The sequence below is a fragment of the Cololabis saira genome, chromosome 5 (assembly GCF_033807715.1).
Source record: "Cololabis saira isolate AMF1-May2022 chromosome 5, fColSai1.1, whole genome shotgun sequence".
NCBI lineage: Eukaryota > Metazoa > Chordata > Actinopteri > Beloniformes > Belonidae > Cololabis > Cololabis saira.
Window position 1 is genome coordinate 46,052,403 of NC_084591.1, and position 27,574 is coordinate 46,079,976.

The window sequence follows — 27,574 nt, forward strand, 5'->3', positions numbered from 1 at the left end:
TTTGATCCTTTTTCTTAATGCGAAGGCTGAAACAGACACCGATCCTTCTCCCTACTAATCACTTCTGTTGATACGTCTGCCAGGTTCCCACTAGACTAGTGGATCATGTTGTTAATGCTGCAGAACAGCGGGGGGAACTTCAATCTGAACACCATGTTTGTAGTGGCGGATACACAAACAGCAAACTCTCCCGGTGACTGTCGGAGCTGCTACATGCTGCCTTTTCTTCAAATAAAGTTCACTGGTTAAAACATGAAGTGTTCCATCTGTTTTCATGGTTTATTTCTGTCAGGGCGGTGTCATGCGTCTTTGCAGGGCGTTTTTTGATGAACAGGACTGTCACCCAATGTTGTCATCCATCTTGATAAAGGTTCCTTGCAAAACACTGTTTTATGCTCCAAATGTTGCAAGGTTCCAACTCATTAACTTTTTTCCATCTGGCTGCATGGAAGATGAGGTGGTACAACTCCAGCCCCTCCCCCCAAAAAACCCTGTTACAAACGGTGGGTAACGTTAAAACCTGAACTCAGACAGAATTACTGCTTCATTTGTGTAACCGTTGGGCCATTACGGCCATCACGTCAGAGGTTGAGCAAAGTTCCATCACACACAGGAACTGCTGCCCTCTCAAAAAACAAAAAAAAACATACCTGCTTACAGTTTGATTTTGATTTAGAGTTTTATTTCGGCCCATACAACATAATACAACATAAAGATAGTCCAATATTTTAAATGGCACCTCAACTCAGGAGGTTTTATACAAAACAAAACTAGTAATTTAGATTCAAACATTAAAAAAGAATGGATATATTGGACAAGTAACAGGTATCTAGACAAGAAGCAAAGACAAAAACAAAACAAAAAACACACTATAAATTACAAGGAGTGATAAATTAAGTGGTTTTTGGCTAGAGACTGTACAGCGCGGAGAGCAGAGGTTAAGAGTAGGGTGTGTAAAAAGAATTTATCATACCAAGTGGCTTACGGGGCACCTGGTATGATGTGGTGCTGCTTCATATCAATATTTATTATATTATATCAATGTTTTATATTATTTAATATTTTATTTTTGAACTTATTTTTGAATCTGGTTACAGTAGTGCATAGTTTTAGTTCATTTTCTAAATTATTCCATAGCTGGACCCCCTTTATTGATACACAGTTGCTCTTCGTATTGGTCCGTACACCCATTTTCTTAAAGATACATGACCCCCTAAGTGGATATTTGGACTCCCTAACTTCAAACAGCTCCTGCATGCAGGGTGGGAGTATATTATTGTGTGCCTTGTACATGATTAAAGCTGTATTAATGTCCACTAGGTCCTCCAATTTTAGGGTGTTTGTTTTAATAAAGAGTGGGTTAGTTGGAGCCAAGTCGTCTGCATGGTTTATGATTCGTATTGCTTTCTTTTGCAGCATGTATAGTGGTTTGATGTTTGTTTTGTAGGTGTTCCCCCATAATTCCACACAATAAGTTAAGTATGAGAGTATGAGAGTTCTGCTCTACGGTGTTCAAGTCACACTAGGAGGGATTTGTGTCCCATTTCAAACTTATCAGCAAATTTCTGATAAATTCTGATAAAAAGTTTTCTTAAGTGAAACTGATTTATTGCAGTGGGAGCAGTGTCATACAAAAATCAGACGCATTTTCTCGCATTTTTTTTGGTTTTCAGTCTATGGCTATTGCATCCCACAATGCTCTGCATCATGAAGTCAGCTTTAAGACATTAAACTTCCAATGTTAATGGCAATTTTGACTCATCCTGCACCTGTATCCTTGGCTTTTAGTGAAATGAAAGTATTGGAATGATAACATGAAATGATGGATAAAGCCTGATCAAAGCAGCTACTGCAGCAGCAGAACTGGAACTGAATTGCACTGCAAAAACTCTAAATCTTACCAGGAATATTTCTTATTTTTAGTCAAAAATATCTCATTACACTTAAAACAAGAGTCATTACCAGAAAAATAACTTATTTGACAATTTTCACCTGTTTCAAGTAAATTTTCAATTGAAATAAGTAGAAAAATCTGCCAGTGGGACAAGATTTACCTTCTTATTACAAGGACATGAATCTTGTTCCACTGGCAGATTTTTCTACTTATTTCAAGTGAAAATCTACTTGAAACAGGTGAAAATTTTAGTTTTTTCCAGTGATGAGTCTTGTTTTAAGTGTAATGAGATTTTTTTGACTAAAAATGAGACATTTTAACTAGAAATAAGACAAATATTCTTGTTAAGGTTTTGAGTTTTTGCAGTGTGCTGCATGGTTTTGTGAGGGTAGCTCACATTAGCATTTTTCTACTTATTTTAGGTGAAAATCTAATTGAAACAGGTGAAAATTATTGTTTTTTCCAGTGATGAGTCTTGTTTTAAGTGTAATGAGATTTTTTTTTACTAAAAAAAATCTTGTTCCACTGGCAGATTTTTTTTTTTTTTTAAATCTACTTGAAACAGGTGAAAATTGTCAAATAAGTTATTTTTCTGGTAATGACACTTGTTTTAAGTGTAATGAGATTTGTTTGACTAAAAATTAGACATTTTAACTAGAAATAAGACAAATATTCTTGGTAAGATTTTGAGTTTTTGCAGTGTGTGCATCTCATTTCTGTCAGACTTCCATGAGAAAGGCCAATGTCATGTTAATGTTTGGGCTCAGATCTTCAGGAACGGGGATGGTTTCACTCACTAAGGTGAGCTCTGACCCGGCTGTAACGTCTCAGTCAATCCCCCTCCTCCGGTAACACGTGTCATGCTGTCTACATTTCCCAGACTGGACTTGATCACGTACAGCTGTCTAAATAAATTACCTTGCAATGCGTGTTCATTATTCCAAAACCAAAGATATTTTCAACAACCAGTGAAGGACAACACATGTTGGGTTAATGAACCGCTTGATTAAGTATCTGCTGTAATTGCAGAGGTTTATTGAGGGTATCCTGGATTACAGCTCCTGGTTTGATTCCACTCAGGCCACATTTGTGGTTGTGTTTAAGTTGATGTGGAGACACCTGGAGCAGGTGGATAACATGACTAGGATCCTGATGATCTCAGTGTGATAGAAGAATAACATTTTGAAGGATATTTATTCAGAAAAATTTACAGAACCTCCAATTATTTTTCACAAACAATTGAAACAATGCAACTTTTGGAAGGATGACATTGAAAAGGTCTTGGAACACCACCAGGGCTTATTTGCGTGATTTAAGCCCATTTAAACTTTGCTGAAGTTAATTTTAAGCAGAAACTTCACTCCTCGTGTTTCTCTCACAAACGAACGAATACTGAGTGTACGTCTCACTGAGTCTGGCACAGATTGAAGCCTCACGTCTGCAACGCTCACAGTCCTCAGAATGTCAGACACAAGTTTAGAGACGGGATGTTTCCTGCAGCTCACTTCCCATCCAAACAGCAGGAATTATTTATTTCCTGTCTTTGACGTAAAAACACGTTCTTGTGGAGCTTTTCAGTCCTGAGGTTTCAGAAACTCCCTCTTCGTCTTTGCCTCCGTCGTGTTGTGGTTGACGTCGTCTTCATCCGCTGCTGCTGCGCTCTTGCGCTTCTTTGCAAACTTTTTCTTCATGCTCCCCACTAAACTCTCATACCTGAGAGAAAACACACAATGGCCACATTACATTTTTCAAACTCGTTAAAGCGGTTCGTGGTTTCTCTTTCTTCAAGTAATGAACCATTGTTTGCACCTTAGAGCCATTTCCTCATCTGTGACATCTGTCTGCATGTGGCTCACATCCTCTTCCTCCTCATCTTCATCTTTGGGATTCAACAAAGCCATCAGTTTCTGTGACAAATGAACAAACAAAGGAGACATCAGCGTGAATGCACTCATGGTTATGCTACAGTAACAGTGACACCGCCCGTCCTTGAACCTCCACATACTGTGGTGGAGGGTTTGTGGTGCCCGGGTGATCCTAGGAGCTGTGTTGTCTTGGGCATTACGCCCCCGGTAGGGTCTCCATGGCAACCAGTTCCTGGGTGACGGGCCAGACTAATGGCCCTTTTCCACTAGTATCTACTCAGCGGCCTCTACCCGCCACGCCCCCGTGTTGTGCTTCTCCACTACAGGCCGAGGCGGGTGGAGCCGTGCCAAGCAGATACTTTTTCTGTACCTATTCTGTCGAGGTTCTAAGCAGCTGAGTCGGCCCTGGATCTGACGTCATCACCCTCCACGCCAATGATTGGTCGGGGGGGCCGTCAGACGTTTGAATCAGGAAGCGGGAGTCAGCGCGAGAACGACTCGCAGCGATTTTATTATAAAGCGCAAACGTCTGTTTCATGATCCAACTCTGAGGTGCAGATGTTCATAAACCTGGTGCTGAGGAGGGAATTAAAAAGGGATGTAGACGGGCGATAAGGAAGTTGATTTGTAATGAATCCAGAATGTATGACATTTTTGTTGTTTTATTTGCATTACAGAAAATAAAGAACTTTGTCACAATATTCTAATTTTCTGACAGTCCTGTAGATATTTTATTCAACTTTGCCCCTGTTCATACAAAAAATTAATAAAATGTCCTATTTAAAACGTGTTGTATAAAAAATAAAATAAAACGTCTCATATTTTTTCTGTATCAAGTGGGTGAAATGGGTTCTGGATGGCATGAGGTGCTCTGGGTTGAACTGGTGTATCATTTGTTGAAACTCGTCACCCAGACCCGACGTGCTTTCTCTTCAAATGCTTGTGCATTACCAACGTGCCCCCGTGATAAGCAAGGTCGGCTTTGCAAACCTTGCAAGTCTTCTTTTTATTTACCGTATCGAGGCTAAAAGGCTCCAAAACTTTAGAAGTTTTGTTACATGCAGCTGCTACAGGACGGGACGCCGTCATTTCTGTTTACCCGCTACCGCTCGGCAGAGACGCTATCGTGCATGCGCGACTCTCGGCAGAGATTGTATTGAAGTGAGACGCCTCACTCCGTTGGAAAAACACGTCTGGCGACAATTGTCGACAATGGAATTCATTGTCGACAATTTTGATTATCGATTTTTGTCGACAACGGCGACGAATCGTTGCAGCCCTAACACCGTAGGGTACGCGGCTACGCGGGAGTCTCTCCGTAGCCTACGCCGTAGCCTGACCTGCACCTCCCAAAAAATGTAGAGGGCTGTGATTGGTTCGCTTGGTAGCAACGCATTTCCGGTTCCGGTTCGTGAAACAGTCGTGAACTTTCAGTGTTCTTTTCTTCCTGTGTGTGTGATTTTTTTGGGGAGTTATTTTGTTTTTTACACAATAATAGTTGTCCTTATCTCTTTGATTCACTGTGACCAGAAAAGCCGGAAGCTAAACAAAGTATCCACTATCACTCTGGGGGGGGATTTCCCCGTGGCAAAATGGAGTGACGAAGAAGTCTGAAGGTTCACAACGGCGTCACGGCAACGGCGTAGGCTCTGCGTTGGTTTAACGCAGAACCTTAAATCAAGCTTAAGGGGTGGTGAATGGATGGATGAACCGACCTCCACTTCAGGATTAAACCCTCGGAAGGACATCCGGCCAAACAGCAGGTCCTCACACGGCCCAAAACTCTTCTCCTCCAGGATCAGGTTCCTGACAGAACAAACGCATATTAAAAGTCAATATCATTTTTAGAGATGCACCGATCACGAAAACCAGTATCGGTCGATCCCGATTTTGCCGATCACTGATCACAGCGTGAAATCCATAAATTCGTCAATATTGTTGTCTCATGTACACGACACTGACATTGTATTATTAGGTATAAAAATTAGGAGATTAGGTTTAAACTCGGCTTATAAAGAGTAAGTGTAGCTACTAGCTTCAGCTTTCCTGTGGTAATAATTATGTACAACATGTGCAGCAACACAGAAACAGCAGACATGTCACTCTCTAAAAGTTGATACAAGTTGTAACCTATAAACCTTAGTTTTCCTGTGGAAAGAGGAATTAAATCTAAAAATTAATTATGAATTATTAAGCTTTGTGAAAGCTTTAGCGATAGCATCCGCTGCGTGTGAGGAAACTCTTGTGAGTGAAGCAAAACTCTTCACACTAAAACTCCACATGTCACTGGTGAAGCGACCGACACGATTGTCGTCCTGCATGAGGATTTGGACTGTAAATATTCTGGTAAAACTACGACAGGATTTCATCAGTGAAATATTTACGACGCGGCAGCGCGCACCTTGGATCCGAGCTGCAAACGTGTTTAAACCCGATCTCTTCTACAACTAAAAGCAGCAGATGAGCAAAGCATATGAATTCATTACCTTACGATGTAGTTCTTTATTTTTCTTGCTGTCGTTTATAAGTCTCTGTTACAGCTGAGTTAGTGTCGTTGCTGCGCGCTCCTTTTTTCCTCTCCCTTTTTTCTGCTGCAACTTTGAAAACTCAATATACTCCGTGTGAAGAACTTTCAAATGTCTTATGAGCTTCGTTGTGTTGAAATTATTTTGTAATATTACTCCTCATGGTATCTCCTTTGGACACACTTTGCAAACTGCAAATTTGTTGTCCTTTTCAGACTTTGTAAAACTCCCGCGAGGCCGACCACGCTCCCTCATGACCGCTCGGTATGAGATGCGGGACCGCCTGCGCGGGTGGGGGTTTGTTGTTGTAAACGTCATCAGATCGGCCGCTCTGAACTATTATTTTCCGATCTCCGATCAAAACCGATAGGGGCATTATCGGCCCGATCCCGATCAGGGGCCGATCGATCGGTGCATCTCTAATCATTTTAGAGCCAGTTGCATGTTTGAACAGTCTTTACTGGATTAACTTGTCTTTCAACACACGGCTGGATTACTGACAGCTTTCATACCAAGTTAACATCGTCATTATGACCCCATCAGGAATAACTTTCACAAAAGTCCTTCTCATCGAGGTGACATGGTGTGTTATTTGTTGTTACCAGCAGACCTCACTCTTCCCTGAAACCACGGGTTTGTCATTGAGGGCAGTATCAGAGTGAATGTGACGCGTGGACACCTACTCTTTAGCGTTGAGTTCTGGCAGGTCCAGGTACCAGTGTTCATCACTGATGATTCTCTTCTCATCTTCCTCCAGCTGCTTCTTTGTTTCAGCGTCCAGACCTCTCTGCATGAACTACAACAACATCCACAGAGAAAATGACACTTTAAAAACACACCCACTGGGCAGAAACATCTCCCTCTTATCTGACCACAAATGTGATGGCACAGTGACATCAAGTCACCGTCTGCTTTACAGAGACGTGGATGACAGTCTCTCATCCACTTTTGACTGTTCATTAGAATTATATGTCATAATTGAAGTGAATCATTAATCAGAGTTAAACATTTTCACGTGAAAACTCATCTCTTCACATGTTTATTTTAGCTTATCGAACATTTAGTTTGGTGAACCAAAAAACAATCAGAGAAAAAGCTTTATTATCTGTTGAAGATTTATCTTCTCATTACAAGCAAAAAAATCTTGTTCCACTGGCAGATTTTTCTACTTATTTCACGTGAAAATCTACTTGAAACAGGTGAGATTTGTTGTTTTTTCCAGTGATGAGTCTTGTTTTAAGTGTAATGAGATTTCTTTTACTAAAATGAGACATTTTAACTAGAAATAAGACAAATATTCTTGTTAAGATTTTGAGTTTTTGCAGTGCTCCATTTTACTTATCCTGTGAAGGACAGAGTCATATTGATAAGTTCAGAAAAGTGTTTTTTATTGTTGTGTTTTGATGTATTTGATGTAAGTCCAGTGGATATTTAAAGCTTACAGAAGGCTGCATTTAACTGCTGCTATGTCATTCCTGCAGTATTTCTGCAGGTGTTTTGGTCACTGCTATTATTTGTAATATATTATATTATTTGTAATCAGCACAAATTATCTGTCCCCATATGATAAAATCCACCATCCCCCCCTGATTTTTTTTTTTTTTTTTTACAACTTGAGTCCTGGTGGTAACTGACTCTGGGTTATTAATTATACAAGCTATTATTTATTTGCAAATGACAGTTGTATCAATCACGGCGTGGAGCCTGAACATACTCTATTCTATTACATTAGAAAGTGAAGGATGCAGAACTGAGAGAAAAGTGAGCCAACCTTTGCCCTTCCACTTACATACATACTTATAAAACGTTCCAGTTGTATTATTTTCCCAGTAGCCAAATAGTAAAGGATGTGTAATGCACCTCTGTTTTATTAATCACTGATAGTTTACAAACCAAACACAAACAGAAACGTGGATGGGACCACGTGGGACTACAAGAAACGTTTTTCTCTGAATGTGAAACAAAGTTTCCCGACGATGCCGATGCTGCTGTCACTTACCTTCATGCGAAGCAAGTTTTTTGAAAATTTCACCTGGTCCCCCGCCATCTTAACCAGCAAACACACTGTTGGGAACCACAGACTGTTAAAATAAATCAATAAAGCTAATCGAGATTTTGATCATTTGCTAGATCATAGCCGTCGAGCTGCAAGCGGCTGCAAGCCCTGCCACTGCAAATAGAGCGTAGAAGAAGAGTGGCGGCGTTGAGCAGCCCGCATAATCGAGCGTAGAAGAAGAGTGGCGTTGAACAGCCCGCATAATCGAGCGTAGAGCAATGGAAACAACAGCAGTGGCGACAACTTTGGTCCACAAAGATTCTTCCTAACAAATAAAGTCAAAGAGATCTCTTTTAAATTGATACACAAATTCTACCCTGCAAAACAATATTTATCGAAATTTAAGAAGGATATAGACGTTAATTGTTCTTTTTGCCAAAAAATCCTGAGACATATTCCCACTTATCTTGGTCATGTGAATTCATACATTTTGGAGGAACTCCCACAAGTATATTGTTGATTCTGTCTTTTCCGATTGTCATCTTTATTTTAAGAATGCTATGTTTGGTTTTCATAATTCTAATCACAAAGATAGGGACGCTTTCTTTTTTATTAATCTGTTTCCACAAAGCCTGAACTCCTTGTACTAAAAAAAAGAACTTGATCAATATATAAGGACAATTTACTCATCAAAAAACACAAAGGCACAAAAAAACATCGGCATCTGTAAATCGCTCAATTTGACTACATGAAACCTACTCTCGCACATTATGTTGTTTTTATTTTTATTTATCCTTTTCATTTACATGCAACTGTCTTGTCCATTATATTTTCTTTTGTTTATTTCTTTTCAATATGGTGTTGGAATCTCTGTATTTGTATGTTACTCTTGTTCTTAATTTTTCATTAGATTTATAAATAAATAAATAAATAAATAAATAAATAAAGAATAAAAAAAAAAAACGTTCCTCGCATAGTACGCGAGGAGAACGCGTCATACCGGCGGTGACCGATAGGGGGCAGTAAGCAGAGCAGCAGTTGGAAACCCGTTGGAAAAGTGATAAGTAGAGGTAGTAGCAGCAGCGGAGTTCACACACAACAACATTTCATCATCGGAAGGAGAGGAGCTTTAACTTTGATTTTGTTGCGTTGAGTTTGGTGGTCTGTTAGACCGGAGTGCTCTGAGGAGAAGCTGCTGAGCAGGTTCGCTGTTGTCCAGACATGTCGGTAAGAACCAATCCCAATTCAACTTCACTCGCCCCTCTTTTCTTCCCTAACCACTAAAAAAGAAGGGGGAGATTTTAGGGCACTTGGCCCAGGTGCCCTCGTTTTCATCCCCACCCTGATCAGGAAGCCCAGAGCTAAAAGCTGTTTTAATTTCAGCTGTAGCGCTGTTATGGCACTTTATTAAGTTTTAATATTTTTTCAGGTTTAAAAGTAACCGTTAAGATCCCCAACCTGGGCTCAGTTTATCCAAATAACACCTGTTAAGAAATTTGCTCCAAAGATTTGGGGATTTCTGTCTGACTGCCGAATCCAAAATCACCAAATTAATCTTATGTTATGTGGGTTTTGCTCATGTCGTGCATATGTGTAAATAGTTTTGTACTTGTGTGGGTTTACTCACTTGGAAATACTTTTAAATGTTTTAATAAAACTTGTTACACAACAGTTTTCTCTTCTGGGGAAAGGTAATGTCTCAAATTATCAACTGTACAACGAGATCAATAGTAAAATTAAAGCTGCAAGCAGCGATGAACGGGCCCTCGCACTCACGGCCACCGCCCCCCATAAGCATATCAGAAATGACACCACCCACGACTTCCTATGTCAAACCATTCAAAAGTTATAGCAGAAAAAAGGGACAACCAATCAGAAGAAGGGGCGGGGCTAATTCAGGCCAATGAAGCTCAAGGATTCCATACAGAATCTGATGACACCACCCACGACTGTCTATGTCAAAATATTCAAATGTTATAGCAGGAAATAGGGACAACCAATCAGAAGAAGGGGCGGGGCTAATTTTCGCCAATTATGGTCAAGGACTCAATACCGAGTCCGATGACACCACCCACGACTCTTTATGTCAAACCTTTCAAAAGTTATGGGAGAGAAAGGTATTCTAGTGGGCGCTGTTGAGCCGTTAGGCAACGCCCATTAATGCAAACCATGAAATATCAAATGTATCGACAGGCCTGGCTTTTCTTTAAGTTGCGACATGATACAGGTGTGTACCAATTTTCGTTCATGTACGTCAAACCGTATTATGGGGCTTGAGGCGCAAAGTTTTTTCTGTCTGAACCAATCAGATGAAGGGTGGGCGCGCTTTTTGCCGTCTAGCGTCGCCACGGTAACGCTTTTGAAAGAGAAAAGTAATGCGTGGTGTCGGAGGATGGAGACGCACGTTTTGACGTATAACACACCTGGGTGCACGTTAGGGTTCGGGCTGAATTAATGACCGAAGAAATGGCATAAATTGCGCCAAAATTACACGATGAATTCAAAATGTTCAAAATGGCTGACTTCCTGTTCGGTTTCGGCCATGGCGCCAAGAGACTTTCCTTTAATTTGCGACATGATACAGGTGTGTACTGATTTTTGTGCATGTACGTCAAAGCGTATTGTGGGACTTGAGGCACGAAGTTTTATCTGTATGGACCAATCAGATGAATTGGGGGCGCGCTTTTTGACGTCTATCATCGCCACGGTAACGCTTTTGACTGAGAAAAGTTATGCACGTTATTGCAGGATGGAGACGCACATTTTGATGTATAACACACCTGGGTGCACGTTACGGTTCTGGCGAAGAAGCGGCTGAAGGAATGGCATAAATTGCGCCAAAATTACATGATTAATTCAAACTGGCCGACTTCCTGTTGGGTTTGGGCCATGGCGCCAGGAGACTTTTCTTTAAGTTGTGCTATGATACAGGTGTGTACCGATAAAGGAAGCTCTGAAAACCTTAACAAACCATGGTTTACTATAGAACTTAGGAAATCCGCAAATTCAAAATTTAATGTCTATGAGTTTTGGTTCAAATATAAATCATTAGTATAGTATGCATAAATGGCTTTATGAGGGTGACACTTCCATTATAGATAAAATGTATTTCAAAATGGTTTTCAAAAATGAAAGGACACATGAGTCTATCTTTCTTGAAAAGTTAATTTAATTACTGATAATTAAAATATACATTTTGTTAAGGAAATCTATTAATTTTGAGATAAATAACGGTCGCCCCCAATGACTTTTTTTAAGGTCGTTGCCCTATTAATGTAGGTTTAAAAACACTAAAATACCTTTGTTTTAAGTTTTCACATATATGCACACTACATTCCAAATGTTTGGAAAATGGCCAAATACATCTTTATTTTAAGTATTTTAAAAATAGGCCTCTCAAAGGCCTTATACATCATTGACCCACAATTGTGATTCAGGCTTAAAGCTCCTCTGCTACACGTCATTCAGGCAGCCAATCAGCACAGAGCCTCATTAACATAGCCCCCCCTCCCCTCAGAATCCCTCATAGAGAAGGTTAGAAACGGTAAAAATAAAGACATGGCCCAGAGGCTGAATTTCTCATTTATGTAGAAAAAACCTTCAAAAGCTTGTTTTTAAGACATTCAATGCCTGTTTAAAATATACATTAAATGCCATAATAGGTCACCTTTAAATAATTTTTAAGCAAATGAAGCAACGGTAAATTCTCGCCAAATACAGTAAATTCCAGTTGTCCCTGAACGCACCAGGAGGATAATCGGCTTTTTAGAATTCCGACCGGTCCCTGAATGCACCTCCTCCGCGGCGCTGCGCGGTGCCGACCAGATCTCGGCTGAAAGCCGATAATAATATAATAAAATTGCAAAGCTGCTGTGAAATAAGGTGTAATACATGCACTGTAATTATTTTCTGTATAAAAATTGAATTTAAAAAGACGGGTTTGACTCAAAATCAGTGTGGTTTTATTTAAGTGGTCTCTGTCTCGGTAGAAGACAGAGACATGAAAGACATGGTAAAAAGCGAGCTGCATTACAGACATGCGCCGCCGAAATACATCGGTGAAAACTATTCCACAGGAATATTTCACCATAGATGTCTTAAGACGACTCTACAATTATGCACACAATAAAAAAATACTTACAGATTAGGTTGGGACTCGTGTGAAAACACTGGAGGATTTATGTCGTGTGAGGAACGTCAATACGGTGCGCACGCAACAACGTCTCCCCGCTCCCCCCCCTCCTCCCTCCCCCTCGGCCTCCGCTCCGCTGCAGGAGCTGCGGCCGGCACACAGAGCCAGCTTGCTTTAAATCCAATGGATTTAAATAAATATTCATTACCAATCGTGCGTTTTACGCACCTTAATGCCAAAAATATATTTTCACATCACAGTAAACAATATTTTTACGAAGTTTACGAAGTTAATTGGACATGGCATGACAAAAATATGATTTAATTGTATATGAATAAATTTTTGGAAAAAGAGAGTTACAAAGTTCTTCAAAAGCGATATGTACCAGCGTATGATTTTTTAGTCATGTCGAAATGTATCTAAATCTGACATTTTATTGTCTTAAGACCAAGCCTATGATTTTAAATTATTATTTTACCAAAAAATTCAGAGTGACGTAAAATGGCAGTTCCCTTCAAGTTATGACCACGATACTCAACACAGTTAATAAGGACGCTTATGACAATAATATGTGTCGATTTCATTGTGATTGGATGAATGAAACAGCAATGACAGCACATAATTTGATGAAAAATGTATACCTGACCAAAAGGTGGCGCTATGGATTTCAATCCAAGATTGTCATATCCACTTGTTCAGAATGGAAGCCTGATTACATGTATTGATTTTGGGTTAATTCTGACCAATTATGTTTAAGTTACAACAACTTTTATGTTCATGGCGAGACACCGAAATTTTACTACCTGTAACGGCCACGCCCTTCGATAAGAACGTACAGTTTTCTCTGTCAGTCATCGTCAATGTCTTACCTATTATCTGACCAACTTTGAGATCATTAATCTCATCTCGCTTGGAGCACAGATGCATACTAGAAGACATGACAATTCCTGGTGCCAACAGGTGGCGCTACAACCGATCCTGAATATTCCACCATAGATGTCTTCAGGCTCAGTCTAGAATCATGCACATACGTTTTCGGCCACATAAAATAATGTATTGCTGAATTACAGCCAATTGATGTTTCATGGCGAGGCTTAAAAATGACCTCAAACTTCGCCGAATGACTACGGTCAAGCCCTCTGGCAGAAACTTAAAAGCTTCGCAATTTAGCGTCGGCCATGTGTCTAGATTGTACAAACCAAGTTGTGAGCCAATTCGATAAAATCTCTAGGAGGAGTTCGTTAAAGTACGAGGCCTAGAAATGATCAGAATTCATGAAAAATGACATTTTCTGTTCAAAATGCCGGACTTCCTGTGTAACTTAGACCATGGGTCCAAAAGACTTTTTTGTAGCTCTTTGTCTAATATAATACACACATAAAGGTCATTGCTGTAAGTCAAACCATATTGTGGGGCTCGTCAAAAAACATAAAATAGGTGGCGCTATAGAGCCCATTCTTGTGGACCCATGCCTGTCGCCCATAAAATACGTAATTTTACGCGACTCTGGAAGCGTGTGCAAAATTTGGTGAGTTTTTGAGCATTTTAAGGCCTCCAAAAAGGCAATTTATTTACGGCGAGAATAATAATAATAATAATAATAATAAACATCACAGATACAATAGGGTCCTCGCACTTTCAGTGCTCGGGCCCTAATAAGGATAGTGAGAGAATCTGCAGTAAAAAAGGCTTTATTTTCTATATTCAAATATCATTTTTAAAAAGAAAAAAGTAAACATTGCACGCAAAACAAAGAAAGGTGCTGTTCCTTATAAAAAATAAAATTTGCACAGAAATATTTACAAAGAAAAAAGTTTGCAGTGTATGTGCTGCTACTGCTGATGAGGTGTCTGGTCCACCATTTTCTCTAAAAGGTTCAGGAACCTGTCCATGTGTTCTTCATTCTTTTGACATCTTCTGTTGTAGAATTAAAAATAATTTGATAATCCAAATAAGCCTACGTCCAAGTTTTTTCTAAGTGTTTTAAACCGTTGGTCCAAGGTTCAAGAAAAAAACACAAGGCAAGGTTTTGGCTGGTATTCAATTCAATTAAATTTTATTTATATAGCGTCTAATACAACATATGTTATCTCTAGACGCTTTCCAGAGATCCAGAACATCCTTCCACAAAAAATACTGTGGAGGTCTTTTTATTGCAAACAGAGTACAATTTAACAGGTCGTCCACAGGAGAGCTGTCGATCCCGCGGTTCATGAAAAACTCTCTTTTTTCCCTCTCTTTTATAGTTAGATAAGACTTAATATGACGCTAGATGCATTATTCTCTCATCCACGATTCTACACATCTGTTCAGAAACTCCTTTGAAGTATTGTTTTTGCCCCTTATCATTGCTTGAGAACTGCCCCCTAGGAAACTGAGGCTTCATTTGCACATTTTCTATAATCTTCATTATTTTGCATCTGCCTGCTTTGCCACAGTCCTTCAAGGTCACACGCCTCCCTTTATGTTCTGAGGCTCAGAGTTCTACTTTCCCAGCACACTTTTTTCTGGTCTGATTCTAGTCTAGATGATTATAACATGTAAAAATTATTATATAAAAATGATTATATAAAGATGATTATATAAAAATAACCACAACACTGTCTTCTTTGGCGGCCTCAGCTTGAAGGAAGTCCTGCATGCAGAGTTTCTTTTTTTGGGGGGATCGGGGGGGAAAGTGGACCTGATGCCTGAAGCTTCCAGCTTCCTCTTCCAGCTGGTGAGGCAGAGCTTGAGGCCGATGTGCTGGCGTCTTCCAAAGTGTTCTGAGATAAAAAAGATGGATACACATGTTGATTACACACATGACTGGACTATCATACACACCCACAACATCATACCAGGTTCATTATCACTGTATAAATAAAAATGACCTCTGTGCTTTCCTCTGAATTTGTCAGAGAGGACACCGGTGAGGATGGAGGGTCGATTATGTTCTGAAAAGAAAATAACAGTTAGATCTGAAATGTGATTACTGCAATGCACAAACGTCCTTGTTAAAAAAAAAAAAAAAAAAAACGTTTGAACTATGATAACAAGGCAGCAAGCAACGTTATTACTTCGTAACCCCGAACCCCTACCCGACTCATCATGAACAGCCACGTATTGCATTATCTTACGTTAACTCAGAATCAGGATCAGCTTTATTGGCCAGGTTCGAACATTGTCCAACAAGTAATTTGACTCCGGTAATTTCGCTCTTTGGTATTAAAAATAAACAATAAACAATGTGGTATTTCTATGTACTGTTAAAACATACAAAAGCACTGTGATTACAAAGCTTTTTTTTTTTATTCCATGGGACATTATACTTACATTTGTGGGTTTTCTTTTCAATATCCTCCTGCTCTTTGCGGGTCGCCATTTGACTCAAAAAAACTGAAAAAATGCTTGCTTGCTCGCAATCGAGACGAGTCTGCAAAGGATGTTTTCCTCGGTCGGCGAGCTTTAAATAGACGCAGCCTACGGCGTAGCTTACGTAACCTACGGCGGAGCTTACGTAGGTTACGTAACCATATTCCGGCGCGATCTTAGCGAACAACGGACAAAAAAGGGATTATGTACATTCACTGAGTGAATATTATGAAAGTAAAATATTGGTTTGTCACTAGAAATGTAATCAAAACGCATTTTTATGCAGAAACTAACTCAAAATATTGATTTTATTCACAAAAAAATAAGAAATGCCAGCCATGTTTTTTTTTTTTGATTCAGTCCGCAAATGACGACGAAAAGCATTCTGGGAAACTTTCATACCCCCTCACTCGCCAAGTGAGCATCTGAAATCCCTCGATCCGTAGGGGCTATTCTCAGCCCCTCGCCCTCGTTATGCCCCCTCCCCCTAGGTGAAAAGAGGAATTGGGACACCACTACCTTCACGGGAATGCGCAAAAGTTAGGGTTAGTGAAGAAAACGAGGGCGAGGGGTTCAATTGGGACGCAGCCTAAGTGATTCTCCCGAAAGCATGAACGTGTTCAGCACTGCCTTTGTTTATCATCAGCATCGGAAATGGCAAGGCAAGTTTATTTATATAAGGTCACTGGAAGTGCTTTACATCAACATTAAAAGCAGCAAGACACAATTAAACAGAAAATGGCAAGAATTACGTTTCTATAGACAGTTTTACGCGCCAAAACATGGGCGCTGCAAGCAAAGAAATCTTGTTCCACTGGCAGACTTTTCTACTTATTTTAAGTGAGAATCTACTTGAAACAGGTGAAAATTGTTGTTTTTTCCAGTGATGAGTCTTGTTTTAAGTGATAAGTAATGAGATTTTTTTGACTAAAAATGAGACATTTAACAAATATTCTTGTTAAGATTTTGAGTTTTTGTAGTGTGTAGATTAACACACGCATACACACACACTATTAATGATGTAGCTATGATGGACACACAATCATCACAACAGCCTGCTACATTGCATTGTATTTATGATGTAGACTAAAGGTGGTCTGCGTGGACGAAAACCACACGCCGTAGGCACGGCATCGTTTTGAGGCAGAACCAAATTTCAGCCTTAACACACGCATGTGAACAGACAAAAAAGTTGCGCAGTGGTTTTTTAGATTTAATGCCTTCAGCCAGGTCCTTGATTCAGAGTCGGTATCAGGCTTCCGAAAAAAAGTAAACAACGGAGCGCATGGACATTGCCTCTTTGTAGCTGGTTTGTGGTCGCAGCACTCTCTATCTGACCACTCGTTCAGGTGCTTCCCCGAGTTCTTACAACCAACCACCACGCACATCCTTCCTGAACCACTTTTCTTCTGCGAAATATCCATTTAGTCCCTGTTTGTCAGAGCAATGTCGGCACTCTGCACAACGGTAGTCCGCCAGAACGGAAGTGGATCACATCGACGGGAGGACTTCAGGAAGTAGAGCAGAAACGGCTCCTAAACTTGTCAATACGATAGGCAGGTGTAAAAATAACAGGCAGCCGGTAGTAATTCGTTATAACCGTTACATCACCCATTGCAAAGGTGCAGCTGCATACATATATATTGCATATATGACAATAACTGACACACTTTAGATTGAAATTATTATTTTTTTATTTTAGTTTTTTTTGTGGTGTTACCACACATATGGAGATGTAAAGGATGAATATTAAAATATATATATATATATATATATATATATATATATATACAGTGCCCAGCATAAATGAGTACACCCCCTTTGAAAAGTAACATTTTATACAATATCTCATTGAAAACAAACAACATTTCCAAGATGTGCACAGGTTACGTTTAATACAGCATCTGTTGAACTTTTGACTTAAAACAAAGGTTAATAATATAACTCAGATGCCATATTTTCCTTTTTTAGTCAAATTAGTGTGGCGCAAAAATGAGTACACCCCACAAGAAAAACTACTAAATTTAGTACATTTAGTACTTTGTATGGCCTCCATTATTTTTAATGACAGCTTCAAGTCTCCTGGGCATGGAATGCACAAGTTGGCAACATTTGGCAACATCAATCTTTTTCCATTCTTCTACAATGACCTCTTTCAGAGATTGGATGTTGGATGGAGAGTGATGCTCAACCTGTCTCTTTAGAATTCCCCAAAGATGTTCAATTGGGTTCAGATCAGGTGACATACTTGGCCACGGAATCACTCTCACCATGTTCCTTTTCAGAAAGCCAGCAGTGGCTTTAGATGTGTGCTTAGGATCATTGTCGTGTTGGAAAAGGGCACGACGACCAAGGGCAAGAAGTGATGGAAGCATCTTAGTTTTCAGTATAGAGCAGTACATTTCTGAATTCATGATGCCATCAATGAAATGCAGCTCCCCAACACCAGCAGCACTCATGCAGCCCCACATAAGGACACTATCCCCTCCATGTTTCACTGTGGGCACCATGCACTTTTCTTTGTATTCCTCACCCTTGCGACGCCAGACAGTGTTGAAGCCATCGGTTCCAAAAAGTCTAGAGTTTGCCAGGGCACATGCCGACAAAGGTGAGCGCTACTGGGACTCTATACTGTGGAGTGATGAGACCAAAATCAATCTTTTTGGAACCGATGGCTTCAACACTGTCTGGCGTCGCAAGGGTGAGGAATACAAAGAAAAGTGCATGGTGCCCACAGTGAAACATGGAGGGGGTAGTGTCCTTATGTGGGGCTGCATGAGTGCTGCTGGTGTTGGGGAGCTGCATTTCATTGATGGCATCATGAATTCAGAAATGTACTGCTCTATACTGAAAACTAAGATGCTTCCATCACTTCTTGCCCTTGGTCGTCGTGCCCTTTTCCAACACGACAATGATCCTAAGCACACATCTAAAGCCACTGCTGGCTTTCTGAAAAGGAACATGGTGAGAGTGATTCCGTGGCCAAGTATGTCACCTGATCTGAACCCAATTGAACATCTTTGGGGAATTCTAAAGAGACAGGTTGAGCATCACTCTCCATCCAACATCCAATCTCTGAAAGAGGTCATTGTAGAAGAATGGAAAAAGATTGATGTTGCCAAATGTTGCCAACTTGTGCATTCCATGCCCAGGAGACTTGAAGCTGTCATTAAAAATAATGGAGGCCATACAAAGTACTAAATGTACTAAATTTAGTAGTTTTTCTTTTGGGGTGTACTCATTTTTGCACCACACTAATTTGACTAAAAAAGGAAAATATGGCATCTGAGTTATATTATTAACCTTTGTTTTAAGTCAAAAGTTCAACAGATGCTGTATTAAACGTAACCTGTGCACATCTTGGAAATGCTGTTTGTTTTCAATGAGATATTGTATAAAATGTTACTTAATGTTACTTTTCAAAGGGGGTGTACTCATTTATGCTGGGCACTGTATATATATATATATATATATATATATATATATATATATAGAGAGAGAGAGAGAAAATTAATAAATTGCCTACGTTTGTGTTTACCAAGTAGGGCTGAACGATTTTAGTAAAAAATCCAATTGCGATTTTTCTGGCAGATATTTCGATTTCATTAACGATTTTCTTCAAATCAAGCTTCAGTGCAATATTTACCATGTACAGTAACATTTACAAACATGACAACATTTACATCATACCTTCAAAACATTAAATGCATTTAGTCTAATGCGAATGAAAACTAAAGTTAAGAATTGATTTCAAATGTATTTATTAACAAGAAACATGCATGTACATTCTATAAAGTCCTTGTCCAATGGCAGTTATTACAATTGAAGAACTAAAAGAGCCATCTTTTACAGTCTTAACTTATAGTGCAAAAAATCCTTAATTGTTTTAAGTTAAAAAGTTAAATAAATAAAATAAAATACAAAACAATTAAAAAAAAAAGATGTTAAATAAGTAATGATAAGAAAAACAAAATTCAACAATTCCCAAATGATCCTGCTCAACAGCCTTATATTCAGTAGGTTTGGGTCCAGGTCAGTCTTTTATGGCTCAAGGGAGCTAATTTATCAACATCTATAGCAGCAGTTAAAGTACTTTACTCAACCCTACATTAAGAAACCCGGACTGTCTTTTTACAGTAAGTGAAAGTGAAAAGTAATGGTAATAAAATAAAACTCTTACTAAAATAAAATGACCCTACCTCTTCCCTTCTGAAAAACATGTCAGACATCACAATAGGCGGGTTATTCATTTATGGCTCAGCAGCACCCAAATATTGCACAATGCACATCTATTCTGTAAACAATATAGCGAATATCTTTTTGAAACAAAGGCACCACAAGTCAGGGTTAAGTGCAGAACCAACAAATAAAATCTAAAAAAGTACTAAATAAACAATAAAACTTGCTTCCCTGACATCTCTACATCACTCTTTACAGATTTTTTGTCAAGAAAACCAGCATGTCAACCTTTGATGGTTTTAGACCTGAGCGCTGACATGTGACAACATTGCCACTAGCACTAACCAGTCTCTCTGATGGAACTGGTAGCTGGTATGCACAGGAATTTACATACCCACAGAGACCATCCCGGCCCGGACGGATAGAGGAGTCCACACCACAGCGGTGAAGCCGTGGTGCAGAGCTCCACAACCATCCAGGCCGGAACCACCCCCAGGACGACCCCCTGCAGGCCAGAGTCACTCCCAGCATGGAGGCTCCCCATGAGGAAACACTGGAGCTAAAAGCTACAAGAAAGCAGGATAAAATACACTAAAAGAGTTTTAAAAAGTATAACATAACATAAAATCCTAAAAGTATGTCTAAAAAGCAAGACATTAAAAACTAAAGGAATAAGACAGTAAAATGTATAAAATAGACCATAAATAATGACTAAAATATTTAGATAAAACATTAAGATAAAACAATGAAAATAAAATATGATAAAAAAGGATAAACTAAATATAAAACAGAACAGTAAGATCCAATAAAAATAAGGGTGAGCATAAGAAATTTAAAATAGTTAAATGAGTCAGTTAAAAGCCTGATTAAAGAGATGGGTCTTGAGCCTCTTTTTAAAAACATCAACAGTCTCTGCGGCCCTGAGGTAGGTAGTTGTCCAGTTCAGCTTTAATAGCATCCTTCATCTGCGTAGTGGAAGGAGGAGGGACAGCCTTGCTCTTGAAGAAGCTGCCCAATGACTGCTTTCCCTTCCCTGTGGTGGATGGCGCTGCCTCTGCTCCACCCTGGGGGATCTGTGGTGCTGACACGAGCCCTCTTTTCCTGCAAAACACAGAGATAAGAGCTGTGATTTAGAGCAATTGGGCATTCTATGAAAACACTAAAAATTTAATATGTAAATATCACTTGTATTGATATGGCATTTGTTACTACTAAACTACACAAAGAAACAGGACAAGTTACCTTTCGTGCCAGCTGTTCCATTTCAATCTTCACTCTTTCTTTGACGTCTGGGACATTCTCTGCACTTATGTAGTCAGTCTTGAATCTAGGATCCAGGAAAGAAGTAATGTCCAGTAGCTCCTGTGTGGCGGGGTCACTGTATTTATCTTCAATGTAGCCAAGAGCTCTTGATTTGATTTCCTTGGTAAGATCTGTGTCCTCATCACTTTCAGTCAGGGTTGATGTTCTCAGGAGATGGAGAACTGGCTTCAGGTATGACACACTTACATAGGCTTCACCGGACAGGGCATCTGTAAACTCCTGAAGAGGAGCAAGGGCATTGTTTATCGATTCAAGGACATCTGTGTCCTGCCAAGTGGGGACCAAGTGACGCGTCTTCTTGTCTTCAGACAGAACCTGAGACAACGCCTTGCTCTGCTCCAACACCCTCCCCATCATTTTTTGCCTTGAGCTCCATCTTGTCGGACACTCTGTTATCAGCGAGTGCTCTGGTAAATTTAATTCTTGCTGTGCCTTTTTCAGTGCCGTCTTCTTTTTCCAGCTATGAGAGAAGACACCAACCACCTGTTTGCAAAGTCCTGTTGCCCGTTTAACTCTTGCATCATCTTTAACAGCATTTTCTGGACAAAAAAAGAACATGAACAACAACAAATGAGAATTACAGCCTGAAAATGTAAGGATAATAATGGTAAACTTTGCAAGGCAGATTTTCTAGCGAGAGAACAAAGTAAATCCAAGAAAAGTCGTATTACAGACAGTAAGGAAACCAATGAAAAAAGCACATAACACAGTATTCATCATCTACTATTGATGATAAATCTGTTATAATATTAATTATTCAAAATAGGTATTTGTAAGGGCTTCAAAGAAAAACATTGAGAAAAACTATACTGAAAGTAATACGCACACAGACATACTCATATTAAATCCTGTATGAATGAATAGATTAACAAACAAACACACACACACACACACACACACACACACACACACACACACACACTCTTACACTTACCAATTGCAGGATGTAGTCTGTGTCCAAAACATTGAAGTCTGGTCCATTGGTTAAGTTCCATAGCTTTGATGGCGGAGGAGGTTTTTAAATCCGTCTTTGTTGACCGTGTTAACAGTCACCATGTCCTTCGCAATGTAGTGTGTTATGGCAGTCGTTATCTCCCGGTGTCTTCGGCTGCTCTTATCATACGGCGTTACACTGACAAAAGATGTTGTAATTGTAGTCTGTTTGCTACTATGGGCCTGTGTATTATCTTCGCCAGGCTTTTCACCGGACTTTTTTGTCATCCACTCTTCCTGCAAATCCCTGTGGTGATTTTTCAAGTGCCGGTAAAAGTGGGTTGTGTTTCCGCTGGATGTTGCAATTTTAGCGCAGCAGGTTTTGGGCACTACCTGTTTCTGGTGCATGTCTGCAGCCTCAAACCCGAAATACTCCCAAATGACCGACGTGCTGTTTTTCTTGGGGATTGAATTAGGGCTGGGCGATATGGCAAAAAAAGTGATCGCGATTTTTTTTCCCATGTTGAACGATCTCGATTTTTAATCACGATTTTTTAAATCAGAAGATCCCCCTCCCTTCTGGAATAAAATAGAAAGAAACCAGAGATTAGTTTTTTTTTCTATTAACAAATAAAGCAAATAGCACAAGAGCCATATAGAAAATGGCACAACAAACAGGTAGTTTTAAGCAGTTTAAAAAAGTTTCAAGTAGTTTTAGCAGACAAAAAAAATGTTCATGATCATTTAAAATGTAAACCAACCAAAACATGCGGTTGTTCACAGTTTTTCATTTATTTTGCCTTTTTTTTTTCACAATTGCATAGATAAAATTGCAATGACATTTTTAACAACAAAACCAGTAAGCTAATATGAGTTGAGCCCCTGTCAAGCAGCTGGCGATGCTGTTGCTTAAATTGACCAAAAGGTGGCTCTCTAACATCACAGATTGTGTACTGTGCGTGACTCTGACGCTGGTTAGTAATTAAGGAGTTAAAACTCACTCGCCACTTAGGGGACTCAGTAGCCAGCAGAAACGGCAGTAGGAGCATTTATTACATTTATTAAATGTAGTACCGTTATTATGAGAGGTTATTTCTCACAGTATTAGCCTAAAGGGACTTAAGGCTGATTTATGGTCCCGCGTTGCACCAACGCAGAGCCTACGGCGTAGGGTACGCGGCCGTACGGTGCGTACGGCAGCGTACCCTACGCCGTAGGCTCTGCGCGTGTCGCAACGCGGTTAGGCTTTCTTTTTAATACGAACTGATTAAACTGATTAAATTCTGTAGTGGATAGCCTGAGTAATAAGGACGTACCGTTTTTATGGTGACAAAAAAATCATCATGCTGAGCTCTGCTTGTTGCCTCCGACACATTCACTCCGCTGAGCGCGCACACACACACACGCACACACACACCCATGCCGGGGCCGCGGAGTTTCTCCCGGTGATCAGTAATTTGTGTACAAGCAGAGCGAATCACAACTTTAATGAGTGCGGTTCAGTTTGACATTATTGTCAGTCTATGAGAAAAACATTTAATTTTATTAAAATCTAAAAATAATATTTATAGGCTAAAAAAATAAACGTCATTAAAGTAGCCGGCTGGACCTAATCGAGTAGTCGGCTATATGGCCGGCGCTTGTGGGAAGCCCTGCTTTAAGGAACGGACCAGAATTATGCATGGAATGGTGAATAAACGTAAAACACAGAGCTACGTACGTCTCCCGTCTGGATCCTTACCGACTGCCGCGGCATATCATGCGCATGATCAATTAATGCAGACAGCGCGGTGCCAGGAAAGCGGGTTGTGATTGGTTGTCATGCACTTTGCTGCAGCATGTTTTGCACGTGATCGAGAAAGTACACCCACAGCTGATCACCGTGATCAAACTTAATTTGATCGCGATCACAAATCGAGATCGTATAATCGCCCAGCCCTAGATTAAATCCCCTAACTCCGTTTCTGCTCCAGCTGAAGCCATTTCAGAAATCAAGGAGCGGGTGAGCAGGATCGGATACTGATTGGTTAGCGTGACCTGTCCACGTCAGCATGCTGCTTTTGAACGCTGATTTATGGTTCCGCGTTACACCAACGCAGACCCTACAGCGTAGGTTACGCGTCGCTGCGTACGATACGCCGTAGGCTCGGCGTCGATTAAAACGCGGAACCATAAATCAGGCTTGATTGGTGAGCTTGGCAGGATGGTAGGGAGACGGCAGGGAGCACTACAAAAAACCGCAGCTTTGGCGATCACATGATCGCGTTGTCTGAAATCGCAATTTCGGTCAGAAAACGATAAATCATTCAGCCCTATTACCAAGTATCACTAACTAAGTTGGGTCATTCATAAACTTCCATGTCAGGTCCATGCTGAGGAGGATGACGTCTCCACACCAAGCCTCACACAGGCCACTGCTTCACCAGGACCGGCGGACTCGGCATGTGGCTCCACTGACGAGCCATTGGCATCAGCCACGACCACACAGCCATGCACGCCCGCTACACCATCAGGTCCAAGGCGGAAAAGGAAGCGGGGCCAAGTTCCCAAGCCCTTGAATGCAGCCGTGTTCCAGTATCTTCAGGACATGAAGCGTTTACGGGAGGATTGGGTGAAGAGCCTTGCATGGGAGGAGAACGTGAAGAGGCGTGCACGGGAGGAGGAGGTGAAGATGCGTGCATGGGAGGAGGAGAAGCGTGCATGGGAGGAGGAGTGGCGTGCATGGGAGGAGGAGAGGCGTGCATGGAAGGAGGAGTTGCGTACATGGGAGGAGGAGAGGCAGGGGTGTAGCACCAAATTCTGGGCCCTGTACACTCTCAATGTCAGTGGGCCCCTATCCATGCCTGCGAGGCGCGTGAGAGAAAAAAAAAAAAGGGGGGAGGGGGGGTTGGGCGTATTTATACAATCTACTACAATCAGATCAGATTATATTGATGAGTGGTTCTGAATTGATACATTTGGCCTACTTTTGCTCAAATACCAAAAACATTAGGCTACATCTGGGCTACATTTGGCTGCAATAAGTTGCAGAGGCAAAAATGTTTTAAGCCATTTTTCAGCCAGATTGAGAAGAATAGCTAATTGTTTTTCTATGTTCTCACCACCCAGACCTATCTCTTTCTCTCTCTATTTATCTATCTGTGGCAAAAATCAGAATCACAATCATTTTTGATTGATAGTGAGATCACAGTTATTTAACATGATTATTCATTGGCTTTGGTAACATCATGAATTTATTGAACATTGACAATAGCTTTTAAGCACAGCACTGCACCGCAATGCTAAGGCTTTTTACCAGACAAAAATAATAAATTGCGTTATTGCTCAATTAATATATTACTAGTGTGCACTTGAGCCTACAGTTATATTGGTATGTTATTTACATGTTGATATATGCAGCAGCAATATTGCTAGATGGATCATTCATTAAATCTCAGCACGGAGTTTCATTTTATTTTCTGTAATGCAAAAATGTCATATATTCTGGATTCATTACAAATCAACTGAAATATTGCAAGCCTTTTATTTTTTTAATATTGCTGATCATGGCTTACAGTTTAAGAAAACTCAAATATCCTATCTAAAAAAAATAGAATATTTTGGGAATCTTAATCTTAAACTGTAAGCCATGATCAGCAATATTAAAATAATAAAAGGCTTGCAATATTTCAGTTGATTTGTAATGAATCCAGAATGTATGACATTTTTGTTTTTTTAATTGCATTACAGAAAATAAAGAACTTTATCACAATATTCTAATTTTCTGAGACAGTCCTGTAAACTTGCTGGCGTGGTTGTGCTTGAATCACTTCTGAATATCCATCGTTACTTTGTGTTAACGGAGCAGCAGAAAGCAGCGTCTTGCAGATGAGTGACGGACACCGGCTGATTTATGGTTCCGCGTTGCACCAACGCAGATCTTACGGCGTCGTCGTCGATTTAACGCGGAACCATAAATGAGGCTTAACGCGCACGCATTTCTCAGTTTTCTTTTCGTCTTTATAACTGAGCATGCAAACACAAACTGAGGGTGCAATGCTTATGCACACTCGTAGAACCGGGCCTGTATAAGCAGCAGCTGTATGGAGTGGACTATTTTAACTTTAATTGGACTTTGCATGACAGCTAACTTGGTTCACCTTTGGGAAAGAAAGCAGTCAGCAGCTACCTCCCCTCGTTCTGCCGTCTTTCTTTTTGTTTCCTCTATTTCTTTTCCTGATAGCCCGATTTATGTTTTTTGGGCAGCATGATCTCCTGCACACAGGTCTCTGATCTGGGCGCACTGACCTGTTGCCGGTCGCTGTTGGGCGGACTAAACCATTTTGCATAGGGGGGCCCCAGAATGTCTAATATGTTGGGAGAACTGTGACATTAAGTTCATTCTCTCATTTGATGTTACCAATATATTTGAAATGAATTATGACACCAATTAATTGGAGGGCCCAATTCATTCGAAATAAAAACATCACAAAAAAAAAAAAAAAAAAAATAAGGATTTTCATGGGCCCCTCTCTCTACTCGGGCCCTGGGTAGTCAGGTCCACTTTTCCCCCCACTACCACGCCCATGAGGAGAGGCGTACATATACGGATGCGGTGAATAGGCGTGCACGAGAGTTGGTGAAGAGCATGAAGGAGGATGCGAGGCGTGCACGGGAGGAGGAGTGGCGCACATTGTTGGAGGAGAAGGAGAGGCGTAAATGGGAGGAGGAGAGGCGTGCATGGGAGGCGTACATGGCAGGAAGAGAGGCGTGCCCGGGAGGAGGAGGAGAGGCGTGCATGGGAGGAGGAGGCAAGGAGGCGTGCACGGGAGGCGGTGAAGAGGCGTGCACGGGAGGCGGTGAATAGGCGTGCACGGGAGGAGAAGGAGAGGCGTGCACGGGAGGAGGAGGAGAGACGTGCACGGGAGGAGGAGGAGAGGCGTGCACGGGAGGAGGAGGAGAGGCGTGCACGGGAGGAGGAGGAGAGGCGTGCACGGGAGGAGGAGGAGAGGCGTGCACGGGAGGAGGAGGAGAGGCGTGCACGGGAGGAGGAGGAGAGGCGTGCACGGGAGGAGGAGGAGAGGCGTGCACGGGAGGAGGAGGAGAGGCGTGCACGGGAGGAGGAGGAGAGGCGTGCACGGGAGGAGGAGGAGAGGCGTGCACGGTAGGAGGAGGAGAGGCGTGCACGGGAGGAGGAGGAGAGGCGTGCACGGGAGGAGGAGGAGAGGCGTGCATGGTAGGAGGAGGTGAAGAGGTGTGCACGAGAGGAGGGAAGGCGTGCATCACAGAACATCTTCACTAGTTTTACAAACCGGGTGGGGATGTTCATGAAGGGACTTCCTCCAGATGCTGCAATGCGACTGATGAAAGACATTACCCAGCTCATTCAAGGCT

The 27,574-nt window shown here is 40.9% G+C and overlaps 3 protein-coding genes across 3 annotated transcripts; 1 reads left to right on the forward strand and 2 right to left on the reverse strand.

Moving 5' to 3' along the window:
• Positions 1–3,069: 3,069 nt before the first annotated feature.
• mphosph6 (M-phase phosphoprotein 6) lies at positions 3,070–8,489 on the reverse strand. Its single transcript, XM_061722282.1, has 5 exons — positions 8,284–8,489; positions 6,968–7,080; positions 5,475–5,565; positions 3,704–3,801; positions 3,070–3,607 (listed from the first exon to the last, which is right to left on the reverse strand). The coding sequence occupies exons 1-5, from the start codon at positions 8,329–8,331 to the stop codon at positions 3,469–3,471; spliced, it is 489 nt and encodes a 162-aa protein (XP_061578266.1). The 5' UTR covers positions 8,332–8,489; the 3' UTR covers positions 3,070–3,468.
• An 874-nt stretch (positions 8,490–9,363) lies between these two features.
• LOC133444469 (calcium-binding and coiled-coil domain-containing protein 2-like) lies at positions 9,364–27,065 on the forward strand. Its single transcript, XM_061722280.1, has 3 exons — positions 9,364–9,507; positions 24,567–24,979; positions 26,777–27,065. Exons 1-3 carry the CDS (start codon positions 9,502–9,504, stop codon positions 27,045–27,047), a joined length of 690 nt encoding a protein of 229 aa, XP_061578264.1. The 5' UTR covers positions 9,364–9,501; the 3' UTR covers positions 27,048–27,065.
• LOC133444815 (zinc finger BED domain-containing protein 4-like) lies at positions 19,614–23,263 on the reverse strand. Its single transcript, XM_061722715.1, has 3 exons — positions 22,203–23,263; positions 21,188–21,807; positions 19,614–21,046 (listed from the first exon to the last, which is right to left on the reverse strand). Exons 1-3 carry the CDS (start codon positions 22,261–22,263, stop codon positions 20,894–20,896), a joined length of 834 nt encoding a protein of 277 aa, XP_061578699.1. The 5' UTR covers positions 22,264–23,263; the 3' UTR covers positions 19,614–20,893.
• Positions 27,066–27,574: the final 509 nt, after the last annotated feature.

What these genes read in the sequence shown, in the direction of transcription:
- mphosph6 (XM_061722282.1), bottom strand. Translation starts at nt 8,331, where the DNA reads ATGGCGGGGGACCAGGTGAAATTTTCAAAAAACTTGCTTCGCATGAAG. An exon ending in AAAACTTGCTTCGCATGAAG is followed by an intron (nt 7,081 to 8,283) that starts GTAAGTGACAGC and finishes ATGTTGTTGTAG; the next exon opens with TTCATGCAGAGAGGTCTGGA. An exon ending in GATGAGGAAATGGCTCTAAG is followed by an intron (nt 3,608 to 3,703) that starts GTGCAAACAATG and finishes GTTTTCTCTCAG; the next exon opens with GTATGAGAGTTTAGTGGGGA.
- LOC133444469 (XM_061722280.1), top strand. An exon ending in CGTACATGGGAGGAGGAGAG is followed by an intron (nt 24,980 to 26,776) that starts GCAGGGGTGTAG and finishes CCATGAGGAGAG; the next exon opens with GCGTACATATACGGATGCGG.
- LOC133444815 (XM_061722715.1), bottom strand. Translation starts at nt 22,263, where the DNA reads ATGGAACTTAACCAATGGACCAGACTTCAATGTTTTGGACACAGACTA. An exon ending in CAGACTACATCCTGCAATTG is followed by an intron (nt 21,808 to 22,202) that starts GTAAGTGTAAGA and finishes TTTTTTGTCCAG; the next exon opens with AAAATGCTGTTAAAGATGAT. An exon ending in TGGAACAGCTGGCACGAAAG is followed by an intron (nt 21,047 to 21,187) that starts GTAACTTGTCCT and finishes TGTGTTTTGCAG; the next exon opens with GAAAAGAGGGCTCGTGTCAG.